The sequence below is a fragment of the Narcine bancroftii genome, chromosome 13 (assembly GCF_036971445.1).
Source record: "Narcine bancroftii isolate sNarBan1 chromosome 13, sNarBan1.hap1, whole genome shotgun sequence".
NCBI lineage: Eukaryota > Metazoa > Chordata > Chondrichthyes > Torpediniformes > Narcinidae > Narcine > Narcine bancroftii.
In genome coordinates this window covers 85,000,056-85,023,909 of record NC_091481.1, presented here as the reverse complement: position 1 = coordinate 85,023,909, position 23,854 = coordinate 85,000,056, and the positions used below count along the sequence as shown (strand labels likewise).

General features: G+C 44.2%; 2 protein-coding genes across 3 annotated transcripts in view; one reads left to right on the top strand and one right to left on the bottom strand.

Annotated features, from left to right (window-relative positions):
- Window positions 1–418, bottom strand: part of LOC138748461 (cdc42 effector protein 2) — a 61,430-nt gene extending 61,012 nt beyond the window's left edge. For both annotated transcript variants that reach the window (XM_069908721.1, XM_069908724.1), the window contains exon 1: window positions 77–418. The gene's annotated coding sequence lies outside the window, so the exon portion shown is untranslated. The remainder of the gene's footprint in view (window positions 1–76) is intronic.
- LOC138748099 (regulator of microtubule dynamics protein 3-like) lies at window positions 11–23,854 on the top strand. The gene is made up of 14 exons (XM_069907788.1): window positions 11–22; window positions 135–718; window positions 2,117–2,239; window positions 3,788–4,031; window positions 5,634–5,736; window positions 8,389–8,449; window positions 10,370–10,442; window positions 13,130–13,173; window positions 15,238–15,304; window positions 15,761–15,849; window positions 18,670–18,748; window positions 20,324–20,373; window positions 22,604–22,688; window positions 23,684–23,854. The coding sequence occupies exons 1-14, from the start codon at window positions 11–13 to the stop codon at window positions 23,717–23,719; spliced, it is 1,650 nt and encodes a 549-aa protein (XP_069763889.1). The 3' UTR covers window positions 23,720–23,854.

Genomic DNA, 23,854 nt, shown 5'->3' with positions numbered 1-23,854 from the left:
ATTTAACATGATGTTACTTAACGTGACGTAACTTGACTCGACTGAACGTGACGTGGATTAATTTAAGTTGCCTGACCTTTGCCTGACCTTGGAACCGATGACCTGTTGTTTGGACGCCATGATGGACGGACAAGGCGCGTCCGGCCGTTGCCATAACAGCAGGCGCGAGTCTCGCGAGAGGTGGCGTGGCCGCCTGGAGACTTGGCCCCGCCTCCCGCTCGCGCGTCCCTGGCAACGGGCGGCGCGGCGCCAGGGGGATCGTGGACGGGCGGCCAATGTTCCGCAAGCAGCGCCTGAACGCCGCGGGACTGCTGGTCGGGGCCGGCGTGGCCTCGGCCATCTACTGCGCGTGGAGACGACGGAAGGGCCCTGCCCCCGGCCCCGCCCCCAGTCCCGGCCCCGCCCCCGGCCCCGCCCCCAGCCCCGGCCCCAGCCCCGCCCCCGGCCCCGCCTCCAGCCCCGCCTCCAGCCCCGCCTCCAGCCCCGCCCCCGCCGAGGGACAGGCGGAAATCCGCCGGCATCTCGACTCCATCCAGGCCTGTGTGGACGGTCTGAGGGAAGAGGTGTCCTCGCTGAAGGACTGCATCCAGGGCATCGCGGGGGCGCAGGGGGGGGGCGGCCGGGGCCGGGGGAGGGGGAGACACGAGGCCCGGAGGGGCAGCGCCGACTCCTTCACGGCGGGCACCGGGAGACCCTCAGACAGCGGCAGCGAAGCCGGGTCAGTGACGGAGCAGCGGGGCACAGGCTCCCATTTCCCCATCCCCCCCATCCCCATCACCCATATCCCCCATCCCTCCCATCCTCCACCCCCATCCCTCATCCCCCCATCCCCCATATCCCCATCCCTCCCATCCTCCACCCCCATCCCTCATCCCCCCATCCCCCATATCCCCCCCATCCTGCATCCCCCATATCCCCATCCCTCCCATCCTCCACCCCCATCCCTCATCCCCCCATCCCCCATATCCCCCATCCCTCCCATCCTCCACCCCCATCCCTCATCCCCCCCATCCCCCATATCCCCATCCCTCCCATCCTCCAACCCCATCCCTCATCCCCCCATCCCCCATATCCCCCCCATCCTGCATCCCCCCATCCCCCATATCCCCATCCCTCCCATCCTCCACCCCCATCCCTCATCCCCCATCCCTCCCATCCTCCACCCCCATCCCTCATTCCCCCCATCCCCCATATCCCCCCCATCCTGCATCCCCCCATCCCCCATATCCCCCATCCCTCCCATCCTCCACCCCCATCCCTCATCCCCCCCATCCCCCATATCCCCCCCATCCTGCATCCCCCCATCCCCCATATCCCCATCCCTCCCATCCTCCACCCCCATCCCTCATCCCCCCCATCCCCCATACCTCCCATCCTCCACCCCCATCCCTCATTCCCCCCATCCTGCATCCCCCCATCCCCCATATCCCCCATCCCTCCCATCCTCCACCCCCATCCCTCATCCCCCCCCATCCCCCATATCCCCCCCATCCTGCATCCCCCCATCCCCCATATCCCCATCCCTCCCATCCTCCACCCCCATCCCTCATCCCCCCCATCCCCCATATCCCCATCCCTCCCATCCTCCACCCCCATCCCTCATTCCCCCCATCCCCCATATCCCCCCCATCCTGCATCCCCCCATCCCCCATATTCCCCATCCCCCCATATCCCCCATCCTCCACCCCCCCATCCCCCTCCCCTTGGGCACATGTGGACCAGTAACACCAGCATCCTGACTCTGAGCCCCACCCACCCCCCAGAACGGGCTCTCTCCCCCCCCTCAGAACGGGCTCTTCCCCCCCCTCCCTGGAATGGGCTCTTCCCCCCCTCCCCGGAACAGGCTCTCTCTCTTCCCCCCCCAGAACGGACTCTCTCTCTCTTCCCCCCCCCCCCCGGAACGGGCTCCATCTCTACCCCCCCCTCCGGAACGGGCTCTCTCCCCCCCCCGGAATGGGCTCGCCCTCCCTACTCCCAACCCCCAGAACTCTCCAACCCTCTCTAACCCCCCTTATCTACACCTCCCCATCTAGTTCTACCTATAAAGATTGATTTGACATTAAATCTTTTGCTGGTGTTGAAAATCAAGAATTCATATTTCCTTTGTAATCAACAGAGAGACAGAAATCCCTGCTGGATTGGATTGTTCGGTGCTCGCCTTCACAGGCGGATCATTCACAGATGGCAGGGTTGGCCTGGGTGCTGACTCTTCATTTCTTCATCTTCGGCAGGAAATTGGGTAATGGATTGAATTTGTTATTCCACCACCATTTTTATGGATGGGAGGGAAAAGATCCAGTTGTCATGGCAAAACAAAGTGGGTAGAACTACAAAAGAGGTTCTGCTGAGGAAATTTGAGCAACTCGGGATGAAATCAGAAAAGCAGGACAAGAACGGTACTAATCACTGGTTGGCTGCCTGAGACACGTGCAAATTGGTACAGGGTCGAGAAGATTAGAGAGTTAAATGCATGTCTTAAAGATTGGTGTGGGAGAAGTGGGTTTGAATTCCTGTTATTGGCACCAATATTGGGGAAGGAGAGAGCTGTTCCAGTGGGATGCTGGGACCAGGGTCAGAATCAGAATTTTTTGTCATGAAATGTGTTTTTCACACAGCATTGTAGTGCAAATATTGCTATAAATACAAAAAAAAAACCCCAAAAAATAGAAAGTGAGGTAGCGTCTATGGTTCACTGTACATTCAGAAATCTGATGGCGGAGGGGAAGAAACTGTCCTTGTGCTGTTCGGTGCTCGTCTTTAGGCTCCTGTACCTCCTTCCTGGTGGGCAGGGCCTGGGTGGTGAGGGTACTTGAGGATAAAGGCTGCTTTCTTAAGACCCTGTCTCTTGTTATGTCTTCAATGGAGTGATGTCACTGGCCGAGTTCACAACTTTGTCGGTTTTTTTTTCCCTGTCCTGTGCATTGGCACCTCTATACCAGAGACAGTGATGCAACCAGTCAGAATGCTCTCCATGCTGCACCTGTGGAAAATTCCAAAGAGTCTGGTGACGTACCAAAGTCCTGGTGAACTGCATAATCAGGACTGTAATCCAAATAGTTTTGGGGGTAGGTTCAACAGATTGGAAATGTATTTATAAAGCTAAAATGAGGGAAGAGTGCAGGAGAGGTTACTGAAAACTTCAGAATAAAATCTCTTAGGACAGGAAGTTGAGAAACGGAAAAAAAGTGAACCTCTAGCGCTATGGAGGCAAATGTAAGAAGATGAAAGCAACGTTGAAAGGTTCTTTATAAGGGGATCAAAGGTCACGGGGAGAAGGCAGAAGACAGAAGAGGAAAAACATGATTCGAATAGCAGAGCAAACTCTGGGCTGAATGACCAAATTCAACTCCAACATCCTGTTATGGATCTTAATATTATTACTAATGATATGTTAAAAATACAAAAAGGACTATTTACTGAGAGTATTTTTTAAGAAATCCACTAATTTCCTTTTTATTATTTTTCACAATATTGAAAGGACCACCAACTGAAGATCACTAATATATTCAGTGATGTTTAAAAAAAGACGAGATAGCAAACCTTTTCTGAATATTATCTCATATTTTGAACTCCACAATTAATCTTGTCTTATTTCTGTAACTTTTTGTTGTGTTTGCCAAACTTTTCACCATCCACAACAGTGGAATGCTGTTCTATCCTTTAAATATTTATAATGGCAACTCCAATTTTCTCTTGTCCGCGTCAGGCCAAGATTCCATTGTCACCCAACTCCATTGACGTCTTTTACGTAAATGAGCTGACAACCATTGAAATTCCTTTATTCCAGTTCTACTACAACGAGAAGTGAGGCAGAAGTAGAGAAGGATGAAGAAGAGGTCAGCAATTTGGTGCAGGTTCTGAATTTCTCCTCTTCTATGGAGCCGGAAGGTGACTCTACCCAGACCTTGAAAACACCTGAAGATGATGAAAATGAAATTGGTTCACTACTGCAAGCAGTAGACAGACTGCATAATGGAACCAAAGCAGAGCAAGAACAAGGATTCAAAGTCCTTTTAGACAATAAAAATAAGGTAAAAAAAAAAAAATTGTTGGATCCATTTCTTTCAATGTTTGTCAGGCCCACTGAAAGATGAACAAATATAAAAGATTAATGCTCTGATCAACTGGATAAATGAATTTTAAATGGTTTTAATGTTCTTTCCAACATGCATATTTTAATTGGAATGACCACTTTTTTGGCTGATATCTGGCTTATATGGATATTTAATCTGCACCATGCAATTTGGCTTCTAAATTGTCCAGGAGGCCACAGCTGTGAATGGTTACATGGGAAATAAATGCAGGGAAGATCAATAGCAAACCAGCTTCCCACCTATGAAAAAAACATTTCTTCAAAATGGATTCCTTGGAGAAATAGCCTTTTTCAAGATTTCTTTATTGTCAAGTAATAACAAAGAATGTTATATTACACAAAATTGCCTTCTGCCTGCCATAAGGCAGACAAAGAGCTGCCATTAGAAGAGCTCGGTACCCCTTGCAGTAAGAGAGAAAGAGAAGCAATGACAGTCCCTTCAGAGACACTGGGTGTCCGTGGATTCAGCTCCAGCGACTCCCCCTGCCTCTGCAGCTGCATAGACTCCTGTTCAAACCATCAGCAACCTGAGCTCCCGGTCCAAAACTCCCAACATGATCCCTCAACGCACAAGGCCCCCTCGGGAGCCCTTCTTGTCCTCAGCATCCTCTCTCATCCCAGCTCCGATAGCTGCTCCCCGTGAGCCAGTCTCCAGCAGCCCACCGACTGGGTGAATCCTTTGACTGCAACTCGCCAACAGCTCGCAGCCTGTGTGGGTCCCTCAGCCTCTAAGCCCCTTGCTGGCTGATACATGTCGTATCAATTATAACGATAGATGTTCTATTTTGTTATAATATTAAAGAAAGACAACTCTATTCTATGTTTTCTTTGAACAAGAGCAGGAGCAGAGTTTGATAATCAGACTATTATGCAAGTTCAAGTTTGTTTATCATCCAATTGTTATCAGTTCAACCCGACAAAACAGCGTTCTCCAGTCCATGGAAAAAAACTGTGCAAACACACAGACAGACATAGGGACAAATGATCCATATACTGTACACAGAACCTATATACATATATTAAAATAAATATTCTTAATAAATAGTAATGTCATGGGGAGTTGTTTTAGCAGTTCAAGTCATTCAGCAATCTCACCGCCAGTGGGAAGAAGCTGTTCGTCAGCCTTGTGGTATTGGCTCTGACACCTCTGTGTCTCTTTCCCAGTGAGAGGAGCTGGAAGATGCTCTGTGCGGGATGGCAGGGGTCCTCACAGATTTTGCGTGCCCTCTTTAAATATCCAGAATATTTTCTCATTGCCTCAGAATGATTATTAATGGTATTTATCCCTTGATCAGTAGTGCTAAAAATGATTAAGTAGTCATTATCACGGGTACAGACGCTAGTTCCCATTTTTCCTCCATTTCAACAGTAAGTGGAACTAAGGAGGTTTTCATTGGTTGTAAAGGAAAAAGAGGTTGTAAAAACATCCTAAAGCTTTAAAAGGTGTAAGACCTTAACCACATAAATGCAAATGGTACTACTTATATTGGTAAAATATGAAGTCGATCTTGCTGAGCATGGTGTTTCTCCTAACTTGCAGTATGGTAAGAGAAAAGAGTTCTGCTGGCGGATGATTCGTGCCTATAGAGACATGTTCCTGCTGACAGAAGATAAAGAAACCCAGAAATGCTTTGCTTTGGCTGGTAAGAATTTTATGACTGAAAGATTAAGATCCAACTGTGTCTCCCCTCTAGAGTGAAACTCAAAAGTCTACAGAGATCAAACACAATGCAGGAGAAACTCAGCAGGTCAAACAGTGAACTTTATAGAGCAAATATTTTGGACTTGAACCCTACGTAAAGGGATGGACAAAGTGTAGGCAGGCTTGTGAACAAAATGGTTGGGCGGTGGAGAGGCAGGAGGAGGACAACTCCTTCCTCTCTACCCCCCCAACCATTTTGTTCAGATGCCTACCTACATTTTGCTTCTACTCATGAAGGGCTCAAGCTTGAAACATTAGTTATGTATCTTTTATCTTTGCTGTATAAAGTACACTGTTTGATCTAAGTAAAAATACACAAAAATTCGCTTATTCCTTGAAGAAGGGCTTAGGTCCGAGACCTCAGTAATATATCCGAGTTCCTCCAGCATTTCTGTGTGTTTTTACTACAATCACAGCATCTGTAGACTTTTGTGTTTCAACACTGTTTGACCTTCTGAGTTTCTCCAGCATTGTTTTTATTGTGTCTCCTGTCTGCTGAGAATAAACATCCAAGAAAGATTATTTTAGTGGCCTTATTCTGTTTCCTGGCCAACACGTCACCAATTCTTTCTTTGGCTTGGCTTCGCGGACGAAGATTTATGGAGGGGGTAAAGGTCCACGTCAGCTGCAGGCTCGTTTGTGGCTGACAAGTCCAATGCGGGACAGGCAGACACGGTTGCAGGGGAAAATTGTTTGGTTGGGGTTGGGTGTTGGGTTTTTCCTCCTTTGCCTTTTGTCAGTGAGGTGGGCTCTGCGGTCTTCTTCAAAGGAGGTTGCTGTCCGCCAAACTGTGAGGCGCCAAGATGCACAGTTTGAGGCGATATCAGCCCACTGGCAGTGGACAATGTGGCAGGCACCAAGAGATTTCTTTAGGCAGTCCTTGTACCTTTTCTTTGGTGCACCTCTGTCACGGTGGCCAGTGGAGAGCTCGCCATATAACACGATCTTGGGAAGGAGATGGTTCTCCATTCTGGAGACGTGACCCACCCAACACAGCACCAATTAGCACATGCTTAACGGTGACATGCTCATTGACACGTCATTGTCTCCTGCTCTCTGAAATCTGCATGATTTGGAAAGCTGCATGAACAGATGGGGAGGTGGAAGCAGATAATTGGCAGGTGCCAGACAAAGTGGGGCGGTGGGGGGGGGAGAGGGAGAGAGAGAGAGGGAGAGAGAGCTCGATAGTGACACAAGAGAACAAACAGAGTCAAGTGGTGGAAGATGGGTCACAAAAAAGAGTAGAGTAGGAACAGCTGGAAGGGGGTGATAATTGGGGATTATGACCACTGGTATTGCAACCTGACAAGATGGGAAGGTGATAATGGAAGCTACTGGGATATTGAGAATCACATCTGAGGTCCAGTTTCACAAGCAAGAACATAACTCAACCTTGTTTAAATTGCCATTCCTACCATGAGTCATACCATTGGTTATTTGTTCTAGTGTATCAGAACTGAGTCCTACGCTACCTTAGTCTCAACTCGCACCACCAGGTTCAGGAAGAGCTGCTCCCTCTCCACCATCAACCTCCTCAACAACAAACTCACTCAGAGACTTGTTTAAAGACTCTTACTTTGTACATTATATATTACTGAATATTTTTTCAGTATGGCACAGTTCGTTTACATTTATTTCCTTGTTTACATTTCTCTCTTTTCTCTACGAATCTTTTCTTTCTTGTGTATAGTTTACAGTGAGTAGAAATTCTGCTTCACCCGCAGGAAAAAGAATTTCAGGGTTGTATTTGATGTCATATATGTACTCTTACAATAAATCTGAACTTTGCCATTGTGCAGGATTGCATGTCGTAACAGGGAATTTTGGGGTTAAAAACAGCAGTTCTAATAATCACCTCTGAAAACACACTGAAGCCAATTACAAACCATCCTTGTTTGCATGTATGTTTCTTTTCAGCTTTGGAAATTACTAATTGAGTCATCATTGTTCTTTGGGATTTGAGTAAGTGATTTGCAATGTGCCATGAACTGTTAAGAGCTGTATAACTATCTTTAGGCAACTAGTTAAATTCAGAATGTAATCAATATGTTTGGAAGAGTGAGTTTATAAGCTTGCAGAAAAAACATTTAGGTGTCTTGCCATTTGGCGTGGGCGATCATATCTCTCCATCCGTCACAATCTCTGACCCTCCGAATTGTAGTTATTGCCTCTCCTATTCTCATTCGGTGACGGCTCCATCTTTGAGCTGAGACCATAGTTGATGTTGAATTCGTGATTATACAAGAGAAAAATACTGACGTGGTTTCCCGTTGCTGCCTTCAGTTGCAGTGTCCATAATGGACGGGTCATCCTGGCTATTGATCAGCAGATTTATTTGCCCAGCGTTTTAGTTTTACAACCATAAATTCCAATTTGTAGAATCTGCTTGTAAAACCATCCGCCATCTGCAATTCATGGCTTCACGTGACCCTGTTAAATGGTGTATTATGATGTATTATTAATTTGTCAACTGAATATTAGAAATTAAAATACAAATAGGCAGCAAAATCTGAAAAAAAGGTCAGCATTTTTATAGCTTTTAAAAATGATGTTGTATTATTTAGTTTTGACTTGCAAGTTTTTCAATCTGCAGGTAGAGATGAAGGAACTGCCAGTCTGAAGGACCATGAGAACAGTATGGAATGCCAAATTTGGTATGGAATTATTCCTCCTTTTCCAGATCAGTGGTATTTAAATAAAACCATGAGAAAGAATGTGTCCACTGAACTTTACTCCTGATAGAACCAGTACAAAAAGTCTGTTTCCAGAGCAGGTTCCCAGTCTAGAAATAATTTACAACATGTGGTGAGGTCAATTCTTGCTTTGAAATGTGAATCATTGCATGGCCAACCATTTGAATTTCAATGACCGGGATCTCTCAGCGGCCAACCATTTCAGTTCTGTGCCCCATACCTGCACTGACATGTCTGTCCATGGCCTCGAGCACTTGCAAACAAAGGCCACCCATAAATTGGAGGGAGCAACACCTAATATTCTGTCCGGACATTCTCCAACCGAACGGCATTAACATCGATTTCTATTCCCTGTTTTCTCTCTCTTCCCCATCCCTCTTTCCTTTTCTCCAGCTCTCCATTCACAGAGCCATCCCTGCTTCCCCAGTTTTATCCACCTCTCACCTCCTGCCTGTGGGACAGTGCTCTTCACCCTGCTTCTCTTCCCCTCCCCCCCCCCCCCCCCCCCATATTTTCTTCAGGCACCTGCCTACATTTTGCTCATAGCTTGATGAAGGGCTCAGGCCCAAAACGTTGGTTCTGCATCTTGATTTTTTTTGCATAAAGTTCACTGTTTGACCTGCTGAGTTTCTCCAATGTTGTGTTTTTACAATCACTGGAAGTTTATTTCTGATAAAAGCCTCTGAAAAATGACAGTACACTGTCAACATCTATATGACTGAAGAAGTTGCTCCATTGCCAATAAAATTCAACACTTCAAATCACCAATGCCTGAAGAGGGCGCACAAAATCAGTGAACCGGTGCGGAATTGAAAGGCCAACATGGCCTGTTTCCAATGGTTATATGGTTATAATAAGTTAGGCCTGGTACTTCACAATGCAAGTATCTATTTAATGGTTATAGACCTCCAAAGGAACTTTAATAAGGTGCTGTGCACCAGGCCTATCAACACAGTTAAAACATATGACATAAAAGGGATGTTCATGGAACAGATATGATTCAAAGTTAGCTAAGTGAAAAGGGGGTGCTGGTGTATGGTTGCTTTTCAGAGTGTAAGCTGTTGTTTTTCAGACTGTAGGCAGGCAATTGATGCCCTTTCCTAGGGTGGTCGGTTACTTTTTTTGATGTCTATTAATGACCTAGATTGGGTGCACAAAGCACAGTCTTAAATTTTGGGGATGGTACAAAACTTGGCAGTTTGTACTGCAAAAAGTGATCAATGACAACAGGCTGGGAGAATGGACAGACGCATGGCAGATGAAGTTTAAGACAGGAAAATATGAAGTGTTTCCTAGTAGGAAGAGCAAAACAAGGCAATGTGGAATAAAGAATTTGATGATTTAAAGAATAGGGCAAGACGGTTAATAAGGCATAGATGTCTTTTCTCAATCGAGGCATGGAGAATAAAAGCAAGGAAGTATAGAAATTCCATTTCTAGTTGCCTTGTAAAAAGTATATAAAGGTATTAGAGAGATTTCAAAAGACTGAATTGTACCTTCCAAACCTACAACTATCTGAAGGGCAGAATGTGCATCAGGATACCACCTTTTTCAGGTTCCCCTTCAGGACTCAAACTGTCCTGACTTGGAAATCAATTGCTGTTTCTTTTGTGGTCACTGGGCCTAAATCCTGCAATCTCCTACCCAACAGTCCTGAAGAAGTGACTACATCAAAAGAACGGTGGTTTTCCAGGAAGGTGGTTCACCACCATCACCTCGAGGGCAATGAGGGATGAACAGTAAATGTTATCGATGCCGGTCCTGAAAATGGATGAGGTCTTCCTTCATGCATGTCGTGATGTCTTTGCTCCATCTAGATTACTAATTGGCATCTTCAGAGATTGGCTTAATAACATTTTGGTTTCTTTTCCTGTGATGAAGGCTTGCAGTTGTAAGTGGGTATCTGGAAGACCATGAAGAGGAGGATAGGTCTGAAGGAAATGAAGATCTCAAGGTCAGAAAACTTCATTTAAATATCTTGATTGTAGAGCCTAGACTGACATATCAATGCATTGTTGCTTTATTCTCCTGACATTGTGTTGGTTCTCCATGTGCAGAATGGGTAGAGAAGTATTAAGGATTTGGGGAACTTCATGCTGTATATGACACTGTTCATGCCATCAAATAATCTTCCTACTGCTTTGTGTTCCCTGACCTATAACCAGCAGGCAAAATCTGATTCACCTAAACATCCCTATTATCTTCCCTCTGAAATAAATTTTTTTGGTTTCGGTCTTTTTAGTGCAGTGTTGTTGTTTATTTTCTTGCAAGATAAGTCAAGTTTATTGTCATCTGATTGTACAAGGACAGCTCGACACAACAGCGTTCTCTGGTCCTCGGTGCAAAACACGCAGACACACACCCAGACACACAAACAATACATCTGCGGATACATTTGGCAGTAATTTTCCAGATTAATTCAAACCCCCTATCTTAAAAAATCACATAATGCTCCTTTTGTTGAATTGGAAAAGCAACAATATTGCAATGAAAACAGAAAATGCTGGACGTACAGAGCAAACTAGTCAGCATCTGTGAAGAAGGAGAGGATTTAATATGAACATTTCACGTGTCAGAATCTGGAAAAGTTAGAAATTAAAAATGATTTAGATGACAGAGAAGAGGGAGGGGTGGGGGAATAAATTAAATGTCTGTGGTCGGCTAGAGATTGAAAGGGAATGCCGAAATCTGATGAAGGTAGAGAAGTCCTGTTAATTGCCACTGATCTGTTGGGAGAAGGTGAAAAGGTTGAGTGTAGTGGAGGAGAGAATAAAAACAATGCTGAATGTGTGAGATACAAAATGTAGTTTCTGGAAATATGAAATCAGGGAGGATACTGGAAGCACCCAGATCAGGCAACGTCTGCAGAAAGAAAGAAACTGAGATTAATTTGTTTAAATTTATAACTGAGGTTTTGATTTTTCTATTGAAAAATGATGATTTTTCACTAGAACCAGTTACTTCAGTGACACAGAGGAAAGAGTGATTATCCAAGATTGGATCCTGAAGGCTTATGTTCCTTTGTTTGACATGAAGAATGTTCTTGAAGGGAAAGGAGCAGCTTAATTTGAAATTCATAAACTGCACAAATATCAATATCATTCATGTTTTCAGGGCAGGCTTTACCTAACAATGCCAAGTATTAGGTTGGAGGTATGGGGGGGGAGGTCATAGAGTAGGTGGTGCCAACTGATTCAGTAAAGGAGAGTTTATTGTCATGTACATCAGTACAATGCACAGAAATACTGAAGAGGGAAAGGGAGTGACGGCAATCTGTGCATGCGCTACAAATGCCAATGTAGGTTGTGAGATGACACCGATGCCCCTGGTTATCTGGCACTACCTCAGGCTCCCATCAAGAGCAGGGCTGTCGGCCTCCTGGTAGGGACAAGGGAGCATTCTACCTGTACAGTATTTTTTTTAAAAAACCATCTCAGTCGCATGTGCAGATGGATGCAAGTCACATAGGTCGGGAGTACCTGTAGGTTTAAAAAAAGGACAGTTTAAAAGTGGTGCCCCCGGTGGTCGGTCATGCAACCAGAAAATTCTTTTAACTGGCATCTTCCAATCCCTGTAGGTACTGGATATCAAGGATTATACAGGTAGTCCTCGATTTCCGACCTATGTGAGTTACATCCACCTGCACCTATGACCAAAATTTAAAAAAAAATTATTTATAAATACTCTATACAGTGGTCCCTGCTCCCGGAGGCATTCCGAAGTACCCGTTCCCCGCAGCAGCCTGAAGTCCCCGTTCCCTGACTTACGACCAAACCAGAGTTACAATCAATCCTTTTCCCCCATTACGAGCAAGAGTTGGGGGACTACCTGTATTGTATAAAAATAATAAATATTCACGGTGGGAGTTAATGCAAGAAAAAAAAGTGATGTTTCAATAGTGTAGACTAGCTATTTTCATTGCGTGGGGAGGGGCATACAGCTGGTTTAAGGGGCCCACGGTCTCAAATCGTAGGAAGAAACCATCTAAACTTGACTGCTTCACAGGGAACAGAGCCCATAAACTGTGAGCAGAGTCCGAAAGGGGCCAGAGCAAAAAAAAGGTTGAGAATGGCTGGTGTAGACAGATCTTTTGGTGGCCCCAGAGTAGTTTTTATTTAGGATAGCTGTTATTGAAACAAGGTGTGCTGGACTTCAGTCTTCCTGGACCTTCTGCAGGATCACTAAGAACTAAGATCACTCCAGAGGAGGGATGCCCACTTGCCTGTAATGTAAGAAAGGCTATGTCTTTAAATAATGGAAACAGTTCCTTCAGCCCTCAAACCCATGCTGTTCGTGAAGTATATGATATTCCTGGCCAATGTAATTGCAAAGCAGATTGAGATAATTTGTTCTGGCCAGCAATCATTCCCCAAGTGGAACTCGTGATAGGTGGAAGAATTTTCATCTCAGCAAACGAGATGATTCCAACTGAGAAAGAAAGATGGGATCAGCAGATCATTCAAAACTAGTTGACCCAGCAATACCAACTTTGCTGAGGTGTGTGGAACCAAGGCATATTATGTAAATCTCAGTTTGGACTGTACTACTGCCACACAGACCAGAACTAGATTAAAAGTTAAGCAAACCAAAACAAAAAAAAGTCAAATATTTACTGCTAAGTGTGACTTCCATCTCTTGCAGGAGATAGAAGATGAGGCTGGTGTGTTCGTTGAACTCATTAACAGGCAAGATTAGAGTAAATTCAAATCACAGGAGGGTCAAATGTTATGCTGTCCATGCAAGTTACAGACAGAGGAAAATTCCAACTTTGATTCTTAACCTATTTCCAATCTTCCCACTCTTAGTATTTGGAGGATGAGATACATTGTCTTCTTCCACTCCTAAATTTGCCATATATATGGGTTCAGATGTTTGACCTCACAGAACCAGACGGTATTACCTCTACATATTAATTCCTGCCAACATCTGTTGTCAACGTTGACAATATAAAGTTATAATTGGTTTTACGAATGTTAATACAGTTATTCTAATCTCCACAGTTTAGACTCCTGCAGTGATTCTACCATGGAATCAGCTGAACCTCATTGTACAACATAGCATGGAACGGCAAAGGGATACACCCCTCAGCCCATGCCTGGATACAGAGCAGGGGTGGCCAAACTTGCTTAAAGTAAGAGCCGCATACCATAAACTTCAGATGTTTGAGAGCCACGATCGCAAGCCACACCCACAATGGCATGTAAGGTATTGCCGCGAGCCGCACGTTACATGTCAAAGAATGTAACGTTTGGCCACCCCTGATGTAGAGCTTATTCACAATTAATTAGTGATTTTCCTATACAATTGCAATGATGGCAGAATGGTGGTTTTTGGGGCACTACATATATATATGTCTCAGCACTAACTCCACAACAATTGCGCAGTGCACTGAACTAAGAGGAGGGGGTACATGCATATTGTATCTGGTCCCTCAGTTTCACCACACCAACACAGTTGACACATTCAGGGAAGCCCCATTAGTTGAACAGAGTTGAAACCTTCACCAAAGAGCTTTTTTTCTCTATTAGAATTGATTTTGAATTAATCACACCTTGAATCTGGTTTAAATGATAAAAAAAAATCATTATTATCCTATTTAAATAGCTTCAGTGATTTCAAAATGTTGGTTTTGATCAGAGATGTTTAGAAACTTGGAAAAGGCATTCTATTCTACCTGGAGACTGCAGATGCTGGAATCTGAAGCTAAACACAACCTACTGGAGGAACTGAGCAGCATCAGTGGGGGGGGGGGGGGGGAAGAAAGGAATAGTTGACATTTTGGGCCAAAATCCCTCATCAAGACTGGATGATGACAAATGAAGGGTTTTGGCCTGAAACGTTGGCCATTTTGTTTTTCTTCTGTTGATGCTGCTCTACCCATTGAGTTCCTTTTACAGATTATGTTCAACTTCTGTCCTCTTGATCTGGTAGAGAGCATCGGGGCACTCTGGCTGAGCCTAAATCACTGGGACCTGCCTCCGGTTACCGTTCATAAAACAGAACCTGCTGTGATGCTGGTTGGAGGCCAAAGGACCTGAAGCCACTAACAGTACAGCCACAGCTGTCCTGTAAATGGAAAAGCAAGTTAGTATAAAATGACTAAAATTATTGTACAATGGTCAAAAGGCACCTTTAGTCTTAACCCCACTAGACTCTGTATCCCTGTTTACAGGAACTACCAACAAGTACATATACTCTGTTATACCCAGCACCAACTAATTCATACTGGTGTTCATTATGGACCCAGTCAGGAGTAGATATTATGAAAGGTTAAAAATGGTCGGAGTCCAAAAAGTTAATTCTCTCACTTTATGAATGAGAAATATGATGTTACATCAAAGACTGATGGATTATGTGCACCCAATGAAAGAAAATTGTATTCCGTTCTTTAAAAAAAGTTTGATGGTTAATTCAATAAAAAAGTTACGCGCCCCATGTCCAATGCCACATTTATGCTGTATCACTTGATCTTAGCAGGGATACTGATCAGGATGCCGCTAAATACTATTAGCATTTCACGATTGTGAGCTGGGTTGTTAGCTGTGGTAAACAAGCGAGGATTTCCATTCCTGATCACTCCTCACTAATGGTGTTGTGTGACTATTAGTTTAGGGCAGGATTGCATTTGGCTGTAATGCATGCCAGGCTGATCAGACAGGTAATGGGCGGTGGGTGATCTCATCTACTGAGAAGGAACAGAGAGCACGGTAGGGTTCAACAGATTTAAACTTGTCCTTTCCATTTTATAGTTTTGACATTACAAACTCGGCTCCTGATGTTGTTCCTGAAATAGCAGAGGCCACCAACAAAGTTGAGGTACAGGTAACAAAATAATTTTAAAATGTGGAATTAAAATTTCTTATTTATTGAATGTGAAATGAGTTTTGTTTGTTGGCTGATTGAAGCTCAGAACCAACACCATCATCAGCGCAAATATATATCGACCAGGCAAGAGAATTCCATGAGAGCAACATCGCTTTCTGGATCCTCTTCAACCTGACGGGCACGTATCACTGCTCCCTTACCTGTATTGTACTTGGACTTCAGTCTGATCTTGATCATGGGAGGGAACTGCAAAGGTTAGAGATCATGGGATCCAAAGCAAGTTGGCAAATTGGATCCAAGCTGAGTTTGGTCATGGAAGTATGATGACAAGGTTAATTTTGTGATGGGAAGCCTATGGACCAATGGCGTGGCGCAGAGATCAGCGCTGGCACCCTCTTTGTTATATACGTTAATAATTTGGATAAGGGATATTTCTATTTCTTGTAGGACGTGCAGTCACTCCGTGAGAGCAACATTTTAGTTGAAGTGATCAACCGGCCAGCTTACAACAATAACACTGAGGAGCCCTTCCCCAGGTGGGTCCCTATGTTTTGCATCAGAACTGGTCAGAAGTTCTGAGTTGGATTTCTGTTTACTTCTGTGTTCCTTGACCCAAGTTCATTAAAGGCAGAGTTGTACTTATAACCCATGATTTTAGACTCGACTACACAATTGGAAAGATTCTTTCCACATCTGCCTTTTTCCAAAACATTAATGATTTCAAAGATGTCTTTGAGATGATCTCCAAGTCTTTTCTTTCAAGATTGCTTCAATCATTCCCAGTAGATGTAATTTCCATTCTTGCGACTCACATTCAGTCTGTATTTCTTCGCTGTTTTTTCTGTAATGCAGAACGCAATATTCTTGTGTGTGGACTGAATGGGACCCTAAATATTTAACATACCTTCATTCAATTCCATCCGTCTTCTCAAAAATCCTTCTGCTTTGCTCCCATGATGTATATTTTGTTGACCTTTGGTGCTGCTTTTAATATTTTGCTTCACTGTGGAAGTCATTAGTGGTGTGCCAGATGTCCAAGGGTATCAGATACTACTTCAAGGGAGAAGGTACTCAGAAAGCTGAAAGGTCTAAGGGTCAATAAGTGGTGGAGGCCAAGTCATTGGGTGTATTTAAGGCAGAGATTGATAGGTTCTTGATTATCCAGGGGGTTAAAGGTTAAAGGAGAAGGCTGGACAGTTGTACTGAGTAGGAAAATGCGATTAAATGGGGGGCAATCTCAGACTCAATGGGCTGAATGGCTTATTTCTGCTCCTATGTCTTGTGGTCTTATTTATTCACTCCATTCTTTAGATTTATTACGACGGGGATCAGGCTTGTGTAGGCAATATTTCTATTTTTGCAAGTCTTGGTTAAAGTTGATGCCATCCAGAGGTGGGGCAGTCAGAACATGATTGAGAAGTTGCCCTCATTTGAACACCTGACAGATCTGCACTCTTCATGTTTTTTGGAAACTTTGTCTTTACACTATTGATAATCTCTACATGTAATCACAGAATTCTAGAGCCACTAAACAGTCCCTCCAAGTGAAGCAACACTTCACTTGTGAATCTGCAGGAGTCATCTACTGCATCCAGTGCTCCTGATGTGGTCTCTTCTACATTGAGAGACTGGGCGTGCAAACTGGGAGATCACTTCGCTGAGCTCCTTCGCTCTGTTCACATCAGTGACAGGGATCTCCCAGTGGCCAACCTTTCAGTTCTGCGCCCCACTCCCATGTTCACTTCTGTCCATGACCTCGTGCACTGCCAAACTAAGACCACCTGTAAATTGGAGGAGCAACACCTAATTTTCCATCTGGGCACTCCAACCAGATGGCATTAACATCGACTTCTCTGGTTTCTGCTAGACCACTCCCCGTTCTCCCTCTCATCCCATTCTCTCTGTCTTTTCTCCAGCTCTTTCCCCCCACCCCTCCCATTTGCTGTTTTGCCATCCCTTCCTTATCCACGCATCACCTCCTGCCTGTGGGACCACGCTCCTCCCCCTGCCCCTCTCCCCATTTTGTTTGGGTGCCTGCCGACATTTTGTTCATACCTTGTTGAAGGGCTCAAGCCCAAAATGTTGGTTCTGTATCTTTCTCTTTGCTCTGTTTGACCTGCTGAGTTTCTCCAGCGTCGTGTTTTTAAACAAAATCCTACAGCTTCTTCAGGAAATGATTTCTGAAAAACAAAAAGAGCACTTTTTGTCACATTATAAATTGAGAATATCATTTACCTCGACTCTGACTCGTGTTGAATTACTGCTCTCAGCTGGGTTCCTATCAATGCCATTGCTTTGATATCATAGAGAAATATCAGGTTAGACTTTCCATCCTTGATTATTTTCCAGTATCAGAAAGCATAAATGGAGGCAAGTGGAGACCTCGTCATGTTAACAGATACAACAGAGAATGTTAGTCATGTGTCTTTATAGAGCACAGGTAAAGTACACTGTTTGAGCTGATGAGTTTCTCCAGCGTTGTGTTTTTACTCAGCACAAGTGGAGGGTGTAATGCGCGTCGAAAGACCAAGGCTTTGATCCAAACCAAGGCTTTTATTAACTAGAAGATTGGAGCATATCACATGTAGGTCGACCAGTCCAGAATGACCTGGTCTGGCTAGGAGCAATCCTTTAAGACCTGCCAGTAGGTGTGGCTACACTCTCAGCCAATCACAGTCATCCTACACGACCATCTGTACATATGTACATATACACATTGGTGATAGAATCTGGACTATCACAGAGGACAGGTTGGTACTTGTCTATCAAACTTTTGCTGCTTTCCCCCAGTCAAATGATCAGTGGAATGAGCTCCAGAAATGCTCATACAATTGCATCCCAGCAAGCAGCAGTGTCAGTGTGAACAAACAGGAAAGAGGAATGACTTGTATGAATTAGAAATGCAGGACCTTTTCACGTTCAGTTCTGTAAGGATGCGGAAGCTCTGGAGAGAGTGCAGAGGAGATTGACCAGGGTGTTGCCACGATTGGAGCACATGTCTTAGAGGCAAGGTTAACAGACCTTTGTCTTTGGAGTGAAGAGGGATAAGAGGTGACTTAATTGAGGTGTACAGGACTATGAGAGGCATAGATAGGGTGGACAGCCTGGACTTTTTTTGTGGGGTGAACTTATAGGACATCCGTGTAGGGCAAGGGGAGGAGAGTTTAGGGGAGAAATCAGAGGTAAGTGGTAGGTTCCTGGAATGTGTGGCCCGGGTGATGGTGGTGGAGGCTGGTACAATAGGGATAGGCACATGGATGCATGAAAAATAGCAGGTGATGGTGTAAGGTGGGGAAGGTTTAGATTGTAGAATAGGTTAGCGAAGCATCTGCCTGTAACGTTCTTTGTTTCCACAGTTTTGATGTTCTGCCTGACACCATCTCCCTCACGGATTCATCTGACATCACAGACAAAGAGGACAGAAACAAAGAACAGGTAAAATAAAATCAAATCATTTCTTTGTGTTTACACAAAATATGGGTTAATTACTTTTTTGTGGTCCCCTGGTTAAAATTCCATGACTCAGTACTTGCAACCGGTCACTGCAGAATTCACATCAATATAAATCATTCCATAGTTTATATTCACAATGCAACAGTACTAAACAAGTCATTTATTAGTTTGCCTCCACAAAACATTTGGTATTCTTCACATCTCATTAACTGCTCCAATTCTTTCCTTTGTTTTCATTTCCACTTTATAGAGAAAGTTTTGGATTAATTTTGAATTTGGGGATTTTAAGATTTCCCCAGAACTTTCACTTTTGTGGGAGTTAACTAGAAATGACATACAACAGGAACAGCTCCATTATTACCTCCTTTACTCTCAAATTCCACTCTTCCTACTGCGACTCTTCTATGCACTTAGATATGGAAAAGGTCTTTGGAAGAGTGACTGACAGATCGGCAAAACTGGGTTAAAAATCAAGGGTCATTGTACCTTTGTATAGTCATTCAGTGTGGGCGATCATGTCTGTCCATCCATCACGGTCTCTGGCCCTCTGAATTGTAGTTGTTGCTCCCGTTTAACCATGATGTTAATCTATCCATCATTTAACTCTGTCTGCCACTACTGCTTTTTCCTTCTAGCTTTCCAGTTGTAACTAAATGTTCTAATGTATCTCTTTTGTGATATGCCCAAAGAATTTTGATTCTTTTAAGTAATGTTTTGTTTTTGTTCTTTGTGGAACTTTGTTTGTTTTCCTCTCCGTTTATGATCTGCATTGCATTCTTCTGAGAAGCCACATCTCTGCTGCATTGATTCTTTTTTCCATTCCATTTGTGATGGTCCATGACTTGCAGCCAGACATCAATATAGGAAGAATGTAGCAGCTGAGAGTTCCAAGGCAGACGTCAGATGCTATTAGGATGTTTATCATTTCTATAAATGCTGTTCTTGCTTTTGTATGTACTTCGCATTTACTGTCACATGTTACCATGATCCAAGGTACTTGTTTCAGGATTTCATTTCCCAATACGATCTTACAATAAACTAATAATGAAGCAAAATACTGCATATTCTGGCAAACTGGAATAAAACAGAAATTGGAAATATTAGCAGGTCTGGCACTATGTATAGAGAAGCAGGGTTACAGATTCATGACCGAAAAACACATCTGGTGATACTAGGTTCTGTCAGTACAAGACTTAACGGAACCTACCTCCACCTTGTTCCAAGATTACAGAGTATATCACCCACACCTGCATCGTTCATTGACTGACCCCGGCATTGGTAAACCACATCCCTCTTGTTGGCAGGGCAACACTTTCTCCGATACATCCTACCGTGACCCCAATGCAAAATATCAGCCCAATTTTCCCAGAGTCACTAACCACCTTTGGGGGACATTCTCCCCCACGACCTCCAACCACTTCTTTCTCCACCTGTTCACGTTCCAGTAGGTTAATCAGTCACAAGGGTGTAACTGGGCAGTGCAGACGCATGGGCTAGAAGGGCGGTTTCTAAACTAAATCGTCAAATGTCGATTTTGATTTCCCTTTCTTATTACAGGATAAGAAGGCATTGGATGAAGCTAATCTGATGGTTGAATTCATTGATGGGTGAGCTCATCATAAATTCAAAAGTGTAACAAAGAGACTACTGGAATCTGGAGCAAGAATTAAACTGCTGGAGGAACCCAGTGTGTCATGGAAATGGACAATTGACATTTTGGGTTAAAATTCTGCTTCAGAACCGAGTTAGGGGAGGGAGTATTGCCCGTCTTCCCTTTACTTTGATACACCTGACACAGGATTTCAACCAAAAAATCAACAGTCCATTCTCCTCCTTGGATGTTCCCCGACCTGCTGAGTTCCTCCAGTATTTTGCTCTTTTTTGCCAAAGTATAATGAGCCACAACTTGTGCTCCTCCAAGTATATCCAGAAGCATGTGCCATTCAGTCCTGGATTCAATTTCTGGTTGATTCTGGCTAAGCCACGTGTTTGGTTGGGAGGAGGGACACGGAGTAGGTCTGAGCCTGGCTAATCAATTCAAGAAAATAGCCCACTCTAGCTTACCCACCATTCTTTACAGCACGGTTAGTGTAGCGGTATTGGCAATGTTGTTACAGCACCAGAAACTCTGGTTCGAATCCAGTACTGACTGTAAGGAGTTTGTACATCCCCCCCCTCCCCGAGTCTGCATGGGCTTCCTACAGGTGCTCCAGTTTCACATCTGTGCTGTATGTCTTAGTTTAAAATAAAAAATATATAATCGGGCCTTGTCTGTCCTAGGCCTCATCTTCCACTCCACAGTGTCCTGTCCTCCAATCCTTACAAATTTTGTCTATCTCCATAGGACACTACAGCACAGAAACAGGGTCTTTTGGCCCTTCTAGTCTGTGCTGAACTACTTTTTTTGCCGAGTCCCACTGACCTGCACCCAGTCCATAGCCCTCCATACCCCTCCCATCCATGTACCTGTCCAAATTCTTCTTAAATGTTAAAATTGAGCCACCTCAGCTGGCAGCTCGTTCCACACTCCCACCATACTGTGTGAAGAAGTTCCCCCTCATGTTTCCCGAATCTTTTCCCCTTTAACCCATGTTCTCTGGTTTGTATCTCATCTACCCCTCAATTTTAAAGATCTCTATCAAATCTCCCCTCCTTCTTCTACATTCCAGGGAATAAAGTCCTAACCTGTTTAACCTTTCCCTGTAACTCAGTTCCGGGCAACATCCTAGTAAATCTTCTCTGCCTTCTTTAGATGACCGAACTGCACACAATACTCCAAATGTGGCCTCACCAATGTCCTTTTTTACTTTCACTGCTTAAAAACATTTTACTGTTTTCCATATTATATTCTATCTGCCACGGGCACTTAACCTGTCCGTTTCCCCTTGAATCTTGTTGCAGCCCATACTGCAACCCAATTGAGTACATCAGCAAACCTGGATACATTACACTTGATCCCCTCATCCAGATCATTGGTTACAGATGAAGCAACTCCAGCATCTCATTGGTCACGGCCTCCCGTAAGAAGATAACCCATTCATTCCTGTTAACCACTCAGTCCATGTCAGTGCATTATTTTCAAGCTCACATACTCGAATTTTGTTTGCTTTCGTTCAAGCCTGGAGTTCAAATGCACCACATCTATTAAATCCCCACTGAACCATACTGCTATTTACAACCTCAAGAAAAGACAATAACAGGTTTGCAAACTATTTCCCTAATGTCATGTTAAACCAGAATTGCTCACTTCACCACAAAAAGAATCATCAAAGTTCTTGAAGTTCAAATGGCGTTGGCACAACACCTTTACAGCCATTGGGACTGGGGTTCGAATCCCGTGCTGAGTGTAAGGAGTTTGTATGTTCTCCCGTGTCTAGGTGGATTTTCCCTGGGGGCTCTGGTTTCCTCCCATTGTTCAAAGCATACCATGAGTGGAGGTTAATTGGGTGTCCTTTGGGTGACGTGGACTTGTGGGCCAAAATGGCTGTATGTCTAAATTTTTAACATGTAGAAATTTAAGTGCTGGGTCTGAAAACTTTTCAACACCCATGGAACTGTGTGCAGCAATAGGTAGTGCCTGCAGTAAAAAGCAGAGCCCATTACCTTGAGGAGAGTTGGAGTAGGTCTCCAGTCTGTTACAAGAGGAGAATCATTATCTACTGGTTTCCCTGCAAACATGGAGGGCAGCAAGAAAGAGTGACACGTAGGCAGGCTGACCAATAGGAGTGATTGATTTCATTCCCAGTTGTTGCAGCCCAAAATAAACTTATTGTTTGGTCCCTGAAACTGTTATCTTACTATTTCACCACCATAATTACAGCTTCTGTATTTGCACAGTTACCACATCACCTACAGAAATGAGTGCAGCCTGGGTGCGCCTGATATCGTGAAAACGGGAGCCATGGACAGCGACAACGCTCAGGTGAAACTTGGAGATCACATGATGACACTGGTTCAATAAATGTGGATGGACACTAAGTGGAGGCCAGGTTTTAGAGTAAACCCCACTGTTTTATTCCTCTATTCTTGACACCATTGCACAGTCTGTTTTCGGTGCTCCATTATCAATCCTTGCTTTTGCTTCTCTTGGACCAAGTCTCTGGAATTCATGACCCAAACATGCCTGCCTCTATCATCTCTTTGACCAAGCCTGGTCAGGCACCTTCTCTGTGGCTCGGTGTCGAATGTTGTTGCATAATGCCTTGCAAAGCACTTTGGGGCAGTCTCAGTAAAAATTATATTGGCGTCGTTGGGTGTTTGATGGTTGGCACAGACTCTGGGCCAGGACCTGTTTGTGTGATTATAATTTGATGCCAAAATGGTTTTGGTTCTTTTTGCCCATCAAGAGGTGCACGTGTTTGGAATTGCCACTTTCCGGGCAAACCCTCAATCTTATCAATGTCAGCATTATCCCCTCCTGCTCTTCCATCACCAACAAATCCAGCCGGGTTACTGACTCTTGTTGTATATGGTCCCAAAGATGATCATTCACTCTACAACACTTATTCATTTATCTTTATTAGAGTTGTTCATGCCCCATTTAGCACATTCCTTCACATAAAACATTACTGCACAGTACAGGCCCTTGATCTTGTGCCGACCTACATATTCCTCCCGAAAAAAAACTAAACCCTTCCTACTCGTAAGCCTCTATTTTCCTTCCATCATGCTAAAGAGTCTCTCATATACCCCTAATGTTCCAGCCTCCACCACCACTCCTGACAAGGCATTCCAGGTACCCACAACTGTGTATATATTTTAAAAAACCTTGCCCTTGATATCTCCCTTAAACGCCTCCCTTCACTTTCACCGTACCCAGTAATAAGATGGCAGCAGGTGAAATGAAAATTCAGATCTCTTTCCCTTGTAGTACAATGAGAGCAACCATTGACATTCATCTTTCCTTCCTGCCTCCAGGATGAAGCTGGTGAGGCCACAGACGCACATTACTGAGCGGACAATATCTGAGCCCAACAGAGCCAGGGACCGACTCTTTTGGAGAGCAGGAGCTGCCAGCAGCACAAATCTTCCTGCAGCAAAGCCTAACAATTAAAAATAAAACCAAATGGTACTTTTGGATTTTATAAA